The following is a 15,274-nucleotide window of genomic DNA, read 5'->3' on the forward strand; positions in this document are numbered from 1 at the left end:
ATTATGAAAATGAAGCAGAAACACAATATGATATAATATTGGAATTTGGAACATGTTGAAGCCAAGAAGCTGCAACTCAATGTGCCAAAACCAGATCAAAGAGATTTGAGTTTTACGATATTAGAGACCCTTTTTTTTTTAAGGAAATGATTGCAAACAGAGGAAGTTGAAATTACCATTTTTCAAACATCTGAGTTTCAATTTTAAGGCACTATTCCGGATGTGCACTAGGCTTCTCTAGGTGTGTGGGTTCAGTATTTCTCAAAAGGAACATCAGTGTGCATTACTCTGCTCAAATTATCTGCAAGTCTGTGATTCGTAAGAGAAGTGGCCAAAAAATGATACACATGAATTCCTGAGAGAAACATGCTCTTCCCCAAGATCCAGCTCCTAGCTGCTCTTGTTTGTGTGTAAGCATATTACCCAGTAACAGTTCCTTTGTAACTGAAGAGCTCTTTACTAAACTTGCAGTTATAGTCTGACCTGGAATTATAAATGCTTCTCCACAAAACACAACTCATATTCTACATGAAGCAGCCTGATAAGAGATAATGGGATGCAATTCTTGCATGGAGGCAGTAATTCTAAATTATCAATTTTCCATTAGTTGAGTAGTGCCAAGAAGAGAAAACTTCAGCCTTCTTGGTAGCAGTGCAGAGCTGCTCAAGTCCTCTACTGAAAACTCACCTGAAAACCTCTAACAGACAGAAATCTGTCTTGGTTACTCAATTACATTTCCACAAATTAAATTAACATCTAAGTGCTGAATTTCCACTTCTCTTTTCACTAGACATTTCTTACTGTAGGTCAAAAGTAACCCTGTCAAACGAACATATTTTTTTGCCCACCTGTAAAAACAGAGGGGATACTGATATGTGAAAATAAATCCCTGCAGAAACAGGGCTTTGCATTGGTTGCTAATCTGTGGAAAGGGCAAAGGGTGAAGTTTCATAGAAAAATTTAAACAATTCTGTCACAGGGATATCATGTGGTTTAAAAGAACAACAATAATAGCAACATCTACAACAAAGACCACATTCTTAGTCTGATTTGAAGTCTATTGATATCTAAGGTTACTAAAACAGAGAAGAGGTTTTCCTCTATTATGGCATATTTTAGTTGACAGCACTTTCAATTATAAAGTAAATTAATTTTCCCTGTGTTAATCATGGCTTTTCACATGGCAATTAGGAGGAATAACCTGTTTGTAAAGACAGGAAGTTAGCATGTAAAACCACAACTACCAAAGGAATAATAATTTTGCCTTTCGTATAACTTCCTTGACATGTGGGCTTTTCAGGGAAGATGTGTCCAGTCACTGAACAAAAAACCAAAAGAAAAGCTGTTTCCAGACTAGTGATGTGATCTTTTAATGCCTTATTCTTACCAGCAATCCTATCAACCTCACTGGGACTATCGGTATCATTAAATGCACTCACGGGAGTAGGAATTTACAGGTTTAGGACTTAAACTACAGACCAGTATAGTTGCCAGATGTTAATGGAGCAACTATTGTATTTGACAGATGTAGTATTGTAGGTTCGTATGAGAATCAGGTGGGAAGCAACCTCAGAGGTCTCTAGTCCAACGTCCTGCTCAAGCAGGGTCAGCTACAAGGTCAGCCAAGGCTTGATCCAGTCAGGCCTTGAAAAACTTCAAGGAATAAGAACGCACAGACTCTCTGGCAACCAGCTCCACCACTTGGCTGTCCACCCAGTGAGGAAATTTCTCATCACATCCAGCCTTGATCTGCCTTGTTTCAACTTAAATCAATTGTCTCTTGTCCTCCCACCATGCACTGCTGCGATGAGCTTAGGTTTGTAAATGCTGATCTAGGGTTTGCCTGTAACTCATTGGTTTCCTCATATTTGGAATAAAATATTACAGTGTGGTGTCTATTTCTTGGTCTGATATTTGGGCAAGTTATAAACTTAAAGTATCCCATTCTTGAAAGCTGTGGTAGTAACTATTTATCCCAAAGAGAGTAGAATTATAGAAATTTTCATTCATTTAGACTAAGAAGGCGCTTTTGAGATCTTGAGATCCAAGGTGGTACTTAATTACCAACCAGTATTTTGTTCTGCATATTAAATACTCATTAATTATTGGTCTGACTAGTACTATTTAGGAATACCTTCCAGGTGCTCAGAAGATATCTTGCTATTTAACTGACACAAATTGAATACTTTTAATTTAAGTTCAGTGTGTTTCATTTTTGATTTTTTAAATAAAAATCTTCATGTCTTCAAGGAGTGCTTGAAACTCCTAGAGACAATTATAAAAGAAGCAAGAAAGTACAACTCTACACCAGAGAAATGAAACAATCCCAATCTTCAGGCCAATAATAACATACAACAGTCAAGTTCATATACAATCTTTAGCTTCTGTACAAATCTTTGGCCATTATGACTCATCTAGGAAACAGCAGTCACAATGAAATTTAGATTCCTTTCAATTAATTCTGTGATCTGTTAATCCCAGTTCAAGTGAAAACTATCAGAGGTTGAATGTGCTAATAGAAACAAACTGGTAGGAGAACGGAGTCAAGTTAGAGTGGGAAGCAGGCATTTCCAAGGGGATTGGGCAGATACAGACCGGACAGTGAGAGAGGAGAAACTCCAGAGCAGGGGTAGTACAGAGATAGCTGCATTATCTGTCATGGAGCATTGCAGTTCTACAGAGGGGCTGAAACTCAGCTGTTTATCATCTTGGGATGAAAGTAATGGGTGAGAAACCCACTGTTTATAATCTCTGTCAGAAATGAGTGGGCACAGTAAATTTGGGTACTAGAGTTACATGCAGAGGAAATGTGAGAGTCTCAGTATGTTTAGCAATGCAGTCAAGCTCAGATTGTTTGTGCCTTAAAAAAAAAAATTCTGAACAATTTAACTTTCCAAATCTTTCCCTAATTCCAAACAAAAAGTGAGCAAAAAGCTGCCAACATTTTCTGTTCAAAAATATGTTTAACTGTTAATCCTGTTAAATTCTGAGATCTAATTAACTACTTTTTACCTTAAACTATCTGAATGAGCACCATTGAATGCCTCTCGGCAACACGACTAGCAGGTATTTATGCTGCTGTTTTGCAAAAACTATTATTAAGGGAGATAGTTTAAGACAATGCGCCATGTTCCATTTCCTATCCAGTGATTTGTAAGCTATTTGTTCTTATCAAAGCAACCTGAAACACTCAGTGTCCTCGATATGCACATCTCTCTGCAGTCATTTGTGGGAAGTATCACTTTCTACAGAGAAATAAACAAAGGCCTGAATCTCTTTTTCTGAAAAAAATATAAATGCTGCCATTCAGCTGCCTCCTGGCTTCAGCCAGTGAAAAATACGGGAAAATAACACCAGGTACATCACAAAAGAATTGGGGTGTATCACTTTTCATCCTCACCAGTCTCTCTATTTTCAGCTGTCACTTCTTGAGGTCTAAATGCATATATAAATAATTCATATTTTCCCCGATTTTCTGATAAAATTCACATTGATGTAGGACCAGGCTGGGACACCCTCACTCACCATGAATGCTTTCACAGTGCATGGTCCCAGAGCACCAAGTGTGACACAGTGCAGCACAAACTTCTGAGGAGAGGTCCAGGAGTCTGGCGCCAAACATGTCACAGCCATGCAAGTTGAGGCAAAATGTTTACATGAGATTTTTGATGTTTCAAATCAAAAGTGATGACTTGTAATTCCAAACCCCCACCAAGGGAGCGATTGTGGTTTATTATATTTACGACGACGGGAAAAATTCTGTTTTAGATTGCTGTTGATGTGTCAGATAAGCACTTCTTAGGTTTATAGGAACAAGTGACTACAACAACTCCAAATTTACCAAACCTGAGAAGATAAAAATCTAAGTGATTGGAAAAGAAAGAGAGTAATTGTTTTCTATAATGGTACTTTAAGAGAATGAAATTAAGACAGAAATCAGTTGACTTATTAGTTGGAAAAACAGTTTTGATGGTAAGATCACCTTTAGAAAACCCAGAAACCCATTACAACATTTCAGGCTCATGCACAAAAAAGTTAATAAGGGAAAAATCTCAAATGAGATGCTGTTTTCCTCAATAGATTTCCCAATAATTTTTTTAAAAAAATTGTAATTATTTATTTTTGTTTACAATTGATTCATATTCCCTCTTCTGTCTGAACACTGAAAACTTGCCAAGTTGTCCTGGTTTCGGCTGTGATAGTGTTAATTTTCTTAGTAGCTGGTGCAGTGCTGAGTTTTGGATTCAGTATGAGAATAATGCTGATAACACACTGATGTTTTGGCTGTTGCTAAGCAGGGCTTACCCTAAGTCAAGGACTTCTCAGTGTCTCATGCTCTGCCAGTAAGGAGGCTCATGAGAATCTGGGAGGGAACATAACCTGAACTGGCCAAAGGGATATTCTGTACTGTAGAACATCACATCCAATATATAAACTGGAAGGAGTTGGCTGGGGACTGCTGATTGCTGACAGGTTGGCCATCAGTCAGTGAACAATTGTATTGTGCATCACTTATTATTTCTCCTTCATAAAAGTTATTCTTCTTATTATTATCATTAGTATTATTAGTAGGAATATATTTTACTTTGTTTCAATTTATAAAGTGTTCTTTTCTCAATCCACAAATTTTGGTGGATTTTTTTGGTGGTGGGTTGTTCAGGGGGTTGGTTTTTTTTTTTGAGGAGAGGAGGGTATTTTTTCTTGATTCTTCTGCCTATCCCACTTGGAGGGAAGGTGTGGAGGGGGCAAGTGAGGGGCTGTGTGGTACTTAGTGTCTGGCTGGGGTTAAACCACGACACATGTGCTGGGCAGTAACTTAGAAACAGGCTGGCTGAGGACTACACCCTACACAAACAGTGCCACTCTTGGGGACCAGCAGGCTGCCAGCTGCACTCCTCCCTGTGCACTTATCCATCTGCACTGCAATCAGCAGGAACAAGACAGCTGCAGTCTGGAAACCTGGTAGTCACATCACCATGACGCTGATTCTGACCATGACTCATTCTCAGCACATGGCACATGCCTGGCTGGCTGGATTTAGCTTATGCCTCTTGACTTGAAACCCAGGGAAAAAGGGCAGGCGCTTGTGTGTGTACTCAGGAAGGCTTGTGTGCTCCAGCAGAAAGTGGTCTGAGAGGGAAAAAAGGCAAGTATTGCTCCTTGGTGCTGACAGCACAAATAAAACCTTGAAAATACAAGTGCATCTGGAGCTGCTACACATACCAGGGAGAGATAGAGGCGAGGACATGGCTTTAGAACACCTACCTAAACACTCACAGCATGGTAGCTCAACATCACCAACTCCAGAAACAATTTTAGAGATGAGCCTAAAGTGCCACGGATTCAAAATCAAGGATTCTCTCCCCTGCAGCAAGCGGGAAGGTTTCTGTTCCCAGCTCTGCAGCAAGAGCAACAAGCAATTTGTTTCAACAGCTTGTTGGTTTTGTTACTGGCATTAAAATGTTACTAAGCTTCTTTTCTCTCTTCGGTGGCTTAAACTCCACCCTCTGCTGCTAAACAGCACAAGATTTGTGCATTAACAAAATGCCCTGCTTGGGTGCTATTCTTGTTTCAAGAGCAATCAAATGGCATCAACTCCTTTTGGATTTCCGGCCATTTTGAGATTTAGTTTAAGCTGAGAGGTGTTTCCCTCCTAAACCCTGATGGGGCTGAGCAGTAAAATCTGGGTCCTTCTCAGTTGTGTAACAGCCATGGAACTATATTATTTTAAAGTCTGATTCACAGCAGGATAACGAAATCTTCCCTTTAGAACACTTAAAAAGTCAAGGTGAAAAGGGCTACACAAGTGTGTGTGTGTGTTTGCCTATGCATGTGTGGGAGGAACCTACAGCAAAAATTTGTGGGAAGAGAACAGAGTGTGAAATGTACTCACATGAGGTATTTCTGATTTGCAACTGATTTTGCTGATACTAGCTACAAAATAAGTAGTTTATAATCTCTCCTCCTGCAGGAGTCAATGAAGATTTCTAAGATAAAAATGTGGAAATAGACTTTGCAACGTGATTTTAAAAGGTAGCACTTTTCAGGTTAATACATGTAGTATGCAGTTTAAAATGCGTATAAATCCTGTAGTCATTGCCTTGAGGTGACAAGAGATATCTGAAATATGGAGGGTTGAAGACAGAGAGAGGGAGAGAGGGATTTAAGATCTTCCAAAAGTTCCTCTCCTAATCTCCCTGCCCCCTTCCTTGCTCTGAATCTCCTAAACCACGCTATAAACCAACCATAATTTAGAAAGTATACTTCTGACAAGTCTAATTCCATCTATTTAAAAACTAGAGTAATGCAGTAAACTGTGAAGTTGTTTCCCAGGATTCTCTTTTCAGAAAAGAGTTGTCTTCCCCTGTGTTTTACTGATGTAATTTTAGGCACTGCTGCAATCTAAGTAGTCGTAGCTACAAATGTTTATACTAAAGCCTTTTAAAAGAGTGAAAAAAAGCTGAATTTTAAATAAGCCGTGCAGAAGTACAAAAAGATTATGAGAGCTGGATACTATTCGAAGAAATCTTAGGAGCTTCCTACTAAATTTTTTGACTTCCAGTTAAAGATAGTATAGCTGAAAAGGAAACGGAGTGGGATTTTTTTCCCAGCTGTTTATGATAGCACAGATTACTTCTTGGAAAGAAGAACCTGAAATCCATAGCAACCTTCTTATAACAAGTTAAAGCTATTTGTGAAAAGTGGCCAAAGCCTCATGATCAATGGAAACCAAGCACACACTAAAAATGGAAGGACAATAAATCTCTACAGTGCAGTAAGTTGTGATCATTAAAAAATGTTATTTTGGGCATGCAATACTCAGGGAGGAATACTCTCGACTGAAACAGATACTATTTCAAAAGAAATCTGGATTTCTTCTCACGAGGATGCCATACCCCCCACATAGACAACTTAAGTCTACACTAATACCTGAACTTACTCTTTCATAATGTCAACAGGAAGGTAACTGTGACACATTAACACATTTTAATTTCAGGTAGCAAAAAAATGCAACACATTAAAACTTGTGCAGGACAGACTAGTAAAGATGTTTTGCAGTTTAGTGTTTAGTTAGGTTATAGTCTTCGAGGAAAAAATCTAGAAAGTTCTGAGCACCAAGGAACTCTGAAGGAAGAAGTTCAGAAAAGGCCATCAGACCTTGCTGGACCAAAGCAGAACTCTCAAGTGACTTCTTCCTCTGTACTGAGATCCAAGTATCAATGTGCTACCTTAATTGTGTCAAAAGAAACAGCTGCTGTCTAATTCGTGGAGGCGCAAGTCCTAAGTGGGCTCTCATCGGCCACTGAAAGATGAAGAGAACAGAATCCCCTTCACTGCTGGTTTAGAGAGCACAGAGCATTTATGAGAACAAGACAAGCAACCTTCCAGACAGCTTTGTTTTTCTATCTCAGTCCTGTTGTCCTAGTCCCTACAGAAACGGGAGAAAAACATCACCCCAAACTTTGGGAATTAACGTGTGGTCATAGGGACAAGAGGAGCACGCAGATACCTCTTGAAGAAAACACTGTGAGCATATTTGATATTCAGTAGTTTAACCTGAAGAAGCCATTTTTTTCTTGCACTGAAAGATGTTGATACTGAGCCTACAAGGCGATTTAGTTCACATACAAAGACTGCAAGATACTTTATTACCAGTTCTTGAGTGTTATTCAGCACCTAACAATAAAGCATTTTAGTGTTCAAACAAAACACAATTCATAGTAACAAACGGTACTCGAAACAGCTTATCAAAACAATGTTTGAATGCACTGTTACTGTAAGTCAGCACTTTTAAATTTGTTTTCTTAAGACCAATTCAGAGATGGCTGATTTTACTGATGCATGTAAACTAACAAAAGTAAGAGAATGTACTACAATCACTGTACAGTCTTTATTAAAATTACTTCCAGGCTATAAACAAGGCAAAAATAAAGTGTGTATTGCCTTTTTATGGATGTTTAACATATTTAATAAAGCCTATGTTTATTCAGAATGAATGTATAGCAGAAGTATTGTTGATTGAACAACCAATTAAAATTACTATTCCTTGCACTCTATTTATTCATAAAACCAAAAATCTGCAAACTCAACAACTTGTAGTAAAATTCCATTTTGTCTGTTCCAAAGACAGAATTATTGAAATGCTATCTTTGTAACAACAGTCACACAGTAAAGTCTGCAGCAGTGAAACCTGATACAAAACCAATTGTTTTTTCCCTAGCCATGGGATTTAGGAAATTTCAGGCATTAGGAAAAAGACTTCAGATTTTGTTTGCTGCTTTTTAATTGAGTGTTGAAGTATGCTACACAAATCTACTTGCTTCAGTTCTCTTCGGCAAGTGATTAAAATGTAGAATTTTTAAGAACTTTATAGTAAACAAATCCCTTTCAGCAGGAGAAAGCCTCTATTTTCAACTTATTTTTGTAGAAACATTTCTCCAAATTATTTGGACTCCTGTTTTACTTGCTCGGAAACATCTGTCTCAAATTCCTGTTTCAAAGTATCAAACTGAAGGAAGGAATCTCAACATTTTTTATGTGTTATTTTCCTGTAACTGTTGTGAGACTCTATGTAAAAAGAAAAGCAACCTCCATTTCAAAACACTGAAACCATGGAGGCAGTTATTTATTAAAATATTTTACATCAATTCGAAGCAACTATAATTTTTAAAAAAAATTATTTTGCTGAAATATTTACTTATTTTTCTTTTATCTGTATTTTAGAAATGCTTCAGGAATCTTTGTGTTCATCCCTTGCATCAGTAGGACAGAAAACTGCAGGGCACTAATCTCTGAAGAAGAGAGTCTTCCCAGTTCCTTCTGACTAACATCTAAGATTTCTATTCTTTCAGCAGAAATAGGTGGCAGTCAAACTCCTCAGTTCCTTGATAGAAATCTGAAGCACTGTCACAGTTTACAGCAGTCATTAAAGGGGGAAATGGGCTCTTCAAGCTACACAAATCACAAGAGATGGCCTCCTTCATTCATCCTGCCGAAAGCTTATAAATTAAAAAAGTCCTCAAGTTCATTGGACAGTCACTATTCTTCCTTCCTCTTTCATGGCACTGAAGACACAATGTGGCTTAAAATTATTTCTTCCAAAAGGAGAAGTACTGACATAAAGAGTGACCATGTAGACAAGTTCAGATTTTAATCCAAATCCTAGTTTTAAAATTCCAGTAGTTAATTCCCATATGATGCTGTGAGGCGTTCGCTGCAAGGCACAGTAACCACCCTATACCTCAACAGCATTTCTGTAATCCCATCAAATTCCGAATTTTGTCTTGGTTGTTTTAACGTAGATAGTTCAGACGCCTATAAAACAATTACATTTACAGCCAGTTTCCAATGTGTACCAGCAGCCTGACACAGTGGAAACATTTCTATGGTATCAGACAGATGAAAGAACAAATCCTATTCCTTTTCATTCTGGGTGGTATTCTCAGCCCTTCCCAGAAGCCTTATCAACTAGATGTCTTTTACTGCATGCCTTGAAGCTACTTTACACAAAGAGGAGGTGAAAGGAGGAGGAAATTCCAGACCTGAAGCATGTGCCACCTTTTCAGATTAAAATTCCTTGTCAGTTGACTAGTACAGCAAAATCACAGCCAGAAGTCACTTATCTAAAGTTCTTCTCACTATCTACCTTGCAGACAAGTTCTCTTAATCCTAAAATTAAAGACACCATAATCTAAAAAGGCTTGGTATTCAAGATCACCACTGTAAAATATGGATTGGCCAGTGTAATTTCCACAGGAATTCTTCTTCTTTCCTGCCAAACTGACAACACACTGAATGCATTTAGTGCCTTTGAATGGTAAAAATTTACATTTAGAGTTCAGTCACTGCTGCCGCAGGTTTAGATGTATATTAGGCAGGGTACTGTAACAAGTACTGCACACTCCTCCAGAGTCACTACTTGAATAAGGAGAGTTAAGAACAACTCAAAGGTTGTTGTTCACTACCAACCTGCTGGTGGCCGACCCACAGTCACCAACAGCCACAGTGCTGGTGATTCTTGGGAAGTCCTCAAGCCAGCCGACCTCCTTGACCTGTTTCTCTTAACTCCTGCTGACAAGTATCTACCCTGTCACTGCTACAGTGGTTCCTAACCAACTGTATAGAAGGACTTCCACTGGAGCCATAACTTACACTTGTTGCAGAGAGTACAGCTCGTTTCACCATAAATTATAAACTTATTATAAAACTAGCTGTTAAAAAAGCCTAATTAAGTACTGCAAATTGGAGCAAAGCAAATGGAAGCAGGTGAAAATATATAAAACCTTTGGTTCTTAGATTTGCTTAAAACCATTTTCATGGTTAAACGTGGAATTTGCACCCTAGAAGAAGCCTACTTCTATTTGCACTAATAGTAAAACTAATTCTCTTTTAGAACTGAGGTTATGAGGTATGCATTTTTGGTAATTTTGTCTGTCTTAGGAACATTGTCTTCAATTATATATGTAATAATGAAATATATAATATCATTATTTCTACAGTCCTGCTTCAAGGCATAAAACTAAGCAAATCACGTAAGAGAAACCTCCACAAAACATGAAAAGCATTTTTTGTATATATAAAATACAATATAAATAAATAACTAGATCTAACTTGCTTAGTGATAGAGTAAGAGAGAAATCCACTGGTTCCAGAGATGGACTTTGGGCCATTGTTTCCCTTTTCTGGAGCACATCAACTACCTGGTAAAATACAATGTATTGGCAAAATAAAATGTACTCTGGTCTGCTTCCAGGGTTTTTGTACTGACTGAGGTATTTATTTAATAATTAATCATCTCCTGAATGAAATGCTTCCACATGTATTTAGCAATGTCTCTGGATGCCTTATAGATGCAGTACATGTTGTTGCAAAATGAAAACAGGAGACTGAGCCTCTCTAATTTTAGGAAATGCAAACAACATCGGGATGACATTTCCTTAACCATTTATTTTCCAAGGAGAAAATAAGATAACTTCACAGTTTCAGGGATGGAAATGCTTCTAAGCAGTAACAGTAAAAGACTTAAGTGAAAGGTTGAAAGTTCCGTGTTAATACAGAACTCCAAATTTGGTTTAAGAACATGGCTGAAGTTGCAATAAGAATGCAACATCTGTGCTTCATGTAGGAAACACGATCCCCAAAGTTAGGAGTCTGAAAATAGTGATTCCAACAATGAGCATCTGTGATGAGCACGAAGAACATTAAAATGGAATTTATGTTCCCTCCCTCCTCTCTTTTGTATTTTCTACAGTTAAGAGTTTATTAGAGAGAGAGAGAGGGAGTTCCTAGTCCAGAGACACAGTGTGGGCCCACTCAGCAGCTCTGAGGCAGAGCTGTGCAGCATTCCCCAGACAGGGAGCCCGGCAGGGCATGCACAATGCACTCCAGTGTCTGCTCCATCCAGAGCTAAGCTGGAGGAAAGGACCCTGCCAGGCCCAGGGCAGCTCTGCTGAGACAGCAGGTTGGTTATTGGCCGTGTTACATCAACACCTCCCTGACACCTGGGTATCTCAATTAGCTCTGGTGCTGCACACTCCGCCTTTTAACACCCTAGATAACCCTGCATGGGACAGAGCATACACGGGTCAACTACAGTGCTTGAGGCCCAAAAAATGATGAGTAGAGAAGGAGATATGTCCTCTTCTTAGCAGTGTTTACCAGCCCTGAGCCTGAGCAGCGTCCCCAGAAGCCCCAGGAGTCTGCTGTGTGCCACGTTCCATTGCAGTGCAGCACTTCCACTGTGCAGACACTTGACAGGTGACAACTGCCCCTTTCCTAACATGGACACACATCTGGGGTCACCACTCACAACTCTCATATTCTTTCTCAGGCATACAGTCTGGCATGAAAACACCACAGCCTGTTGCCGAGTTACTGAAGAGGAAATAAAGCCCAAAACAAAGACCCAAGACAAAAAACCCTAACCCACACGACCCAAAAAACCAAGCCCAACCCTCTCATTGCCCTTTTATGAATTTAACCAGACTGCACAGTGGCAGCTGTAACTTCTGAGGCTGTGATTTGCAGCAGAACCCTCTGTTTACAAATAGGTAACAAAAATAACAGCAGAACACACATTTACTAAACTCCACAGTCAACAGATCACGTGACAACTACCAAAAGTGCAAAAAAGACTTGTCATTTGGATTCCTTCAATCACCAGGGAAAAAACCCCACAAGATCTTTCAAAAAAACCCACAAAAAACAAAACCTCAAAGAGCTGCGTGTCCACAAGCGATCAGAACAATGTCAGCTTAGCACTGAAACAAGATCAAAACTACCTCTCTAGATGGAACAAAGTCAAGAAGATGACCCTTTAGGAAAAAAAATAAGCATTTTAAACAGGGGAAGAGAAGGGAAGAGGAGGGAAGAAGAGGAGAAGGTAGAAAAAGAAGGAATAATGTGAAAAACTCTGAATGGAAAATACATTTTCTAGAGGAGTACTTTTTTCTTCCCATAAAACTCGGTCTCTTGGATACGCTAATAAATGGATTTTGATCATAATTTACTACATTACTAACTACAAATTGGCCTTACACATTGCAGTTTCTCACATCAATCCCTTCTACAAAGACATTAGTGCAGACAAATGGCTCAGGAGGTAATCCATTCACACTGGGAAACAAATTATCCCATAACAATATCCTCAGAGCAAAGCTGTTATAACATAAATATCTACTGTGTAATACAACTACTTAAAAAATTAGAATCTTGCTGAATCAGGACTTAGGCTATGATCATGTTCCTTAAAAATACCAGTTTATTATCAAAAAGATCTCACTTGACTCTAATATCTACATACTTAAGTCATTTTATTTCTAATAGCACCATTAACCTAAATGGGATTACAAGAATGTGTTTGCTTCTTACTTTGAATAGGACTATGATGGATTAGTGTTACCAATTGCTTATTTCCAGAAAAATAACTGCTCAACCAGTCATAAAGCAAATTTTCTTAGTACTACAATTTTACAGGTTTAACAGCTGATACAAGACATGATCTTCAGAACAAATCACCACTTAAAAAATAATTCAGTCTTTTTCTTTTAAATAAACTGTGCTTAGTGCTCACATGTTCATCTTTTATTCTGCAACACTGACCATAAGAACTGGTTATTTTACAAACATAAGGTATCCGTTTTGATGTATAAACATCATGGTGACTAACAAAACACAACATCTAAAAATTCTTGGTTTTATGAGAACTTCAACAAAAGAATTCCTATTTTCCTAACAGAGGGACACCAAATGTTTCTGTTGGAAAAAGGAAAGCAGGTTAAGGACAAGACCTTTCCTGTTACAGTAAATGTGTCAAAATAGAGGCCTGTTACCAAATAAAATACTTTTAAGCCTATCCTTCCCCAGAACTCCATAATGACTAATTCCCACTGAACAGGGAAAAGGACAGAAGAACCATCAGTGCCTAGAAAAAAAGCATTAGGATTACATCATTGCCTGTCTGCTAGCCAGGAAAGGAAGAGAGGGATTATCTGAATAGTGAACATCTGGATTGTGTATATAAAGGCAATGAAGGATTTTTATACATATTAGTTCACTGAGTTCCACTGAATTTTTATCTTACAAAGAGCCAGTAGTGCCATGATACGCTTTTATAATGAAAAAACCAACAGGAATTCCAGTGGTCTGGGTTACTGCATTAAAAAATACACAAACAGATTTATCATTCGCTGCTTCTTTACTATATTTAATTGAAAAAATTGACTTTCTTCTTTCTGTTAGGGTTTCAGATACAAAGATTGCAAGTGACATGATTCTGAACTTGAAGAACTGAAATTCAAAACATCCCCATCCCAGTACCGTAAAGACTGCTCACAAAAAAATCCTACATGTGAAGTGTTTCCATTTCCTCAGAACACAACTCAAGCCAAATTTGTATTTCCACCTTTTTTTTTACAATACAGCAGAGAGTCCCTGCATAAGCTGCAACTCTTAATAGTTGTGTATGGTCTCAAGTAGTTTGTTTACAGCAACTCTATAAAGCTGTTGTGCAAAAAAGTCAGTTTTATTCTAGTATTTTGCAAAGAAACATTCTTACCTTGAACTGTTAAAGTCGCTGATGCTTCGGCTTTTCCAACCATATTTTCTGCAACACAAGTATAGGATCCCATGTCTCCTGCCATAACTTTCCGGATTTTCAAGGTATGATCATCACGGATTTCGTATCTTCAAATACACATAGTAATAAACAATGAATAGGAATAATGGAACTTTGTACAATTTCTGCAAAGGGTAAAAGTTTGGTGGGTTTGCTCTCAAATATTCTTATTGCTGTATTTCCCATAAGGGAAAAAAGTATAAACATGTAAATTGATAATGCAAAATAAAGTTTAAAGAACAAAATACATCTAAATATTTGAAAGCTTTATTCTGATATTACTTGCAACATGAGTTAACTGACAGCAGAATTTCATCAGCATAATACAATTGCAAAGCCCTAACACAGAACATTTTTATTGCTAAAATATTTTTAACAAGTAAATACAACAGTAGTTATTATTCTCCCTACAATTTTTCCACCTGAATGATTTTTTTAATATGGTTGAAAAGAAAATATTGTACTCAAGAAGATCAGAATTGCTTGAAAGTCAAGATAAATCACAATTCATTTTTTTTTTTTTTTAAGAACAATGTGGCCTTTTACCACTTTCTCTCCTTTCATCACCTTTTTCGCTTCTTTGTATAAATGCAGTCAATGTGTTTCTCTTTATGGTAAATAGATTTTTCTCTTAAAAATTATGTAGTTTTTATTAAAGCTATAGACTAGGCTAATAGGAAGCTGGATTTGGATGGCTGAAGCCAACTGTTAAAGGGTTTCTTTTTTCAGTCCAGTCCCCCAATAGTTTTTAAAACTGATAATTAGAATTTCAAAGTAAGTAAATAAGTAATTAATCCATGTATGTATGTATGTCTGTCTGTCTGTATGTATGTATCTATCCATCCATCTATTTATCTATCAGAGAATGTATTTATTTTTAATAAGGCATCTTACTTTTTGTCCTGAATTAAAGCAATGTCAGAAAAACTAGTTAATTGGAAACTTGGCAACAAAAACATGTACAACCAAGGCAGCTTTCTACACTACCAGACTACATTTTATACCAATTGCAATTCCAATATATACTTCTTGATGCTGTAATCTATTCTACTATTTGTTATACGATCTCCAAAACTTTTAGTAATCACAAAAGTCTCTTCAGGTGAAGAATTAATGTGTATCTGATATTACTGACTGAACTGGGTTATTTTTTGTCAC

At 37.6% G+C, this 15,274-nt stretch overlaps 1 protein-coding gene across 6 annotated transcripts in view; it reads right to left on the minus strand.

Moving 5' to 3' along the window:
- ROBO1 (roundabout guidance receptor 1) overlaps nucleotides 1-15,274 on the minus strand; it is a 711,169-nt gene that overhangs the window by 66,227 nt on the left and 629,668 nt on the right. For all 6 annotated transcript variants that reach the window (XM_032679893.1, XM_032679894.1, XM_032679895.1 and 3 more), the window contains one exon: nucleotides 14,057-14,184. In XM_032679893.1, coding sequence (XP_032535784.1) covers nucleotides 14,057-14,184 — 128 coding nt within the window. The remainder of the gene's footprint in view (nucleotides 1-14,056; nucleotides 14,185-15,274) is intronic.

This window comes from Chiroxiphia lanceolata, chromosome 2, assembly GCF_009829145.1.
Source record: "Chiroxiphia lanceolata isolate bChiLan1 chromosome 2, bChiLan1.pri, whole genome shotgun sequence".
NCBI lineage: Eukaryota > Metazoa > Chordata > Aves > Passeriformes > Pipridae > Chiroxiphia > Chiroxiphia lanceolata.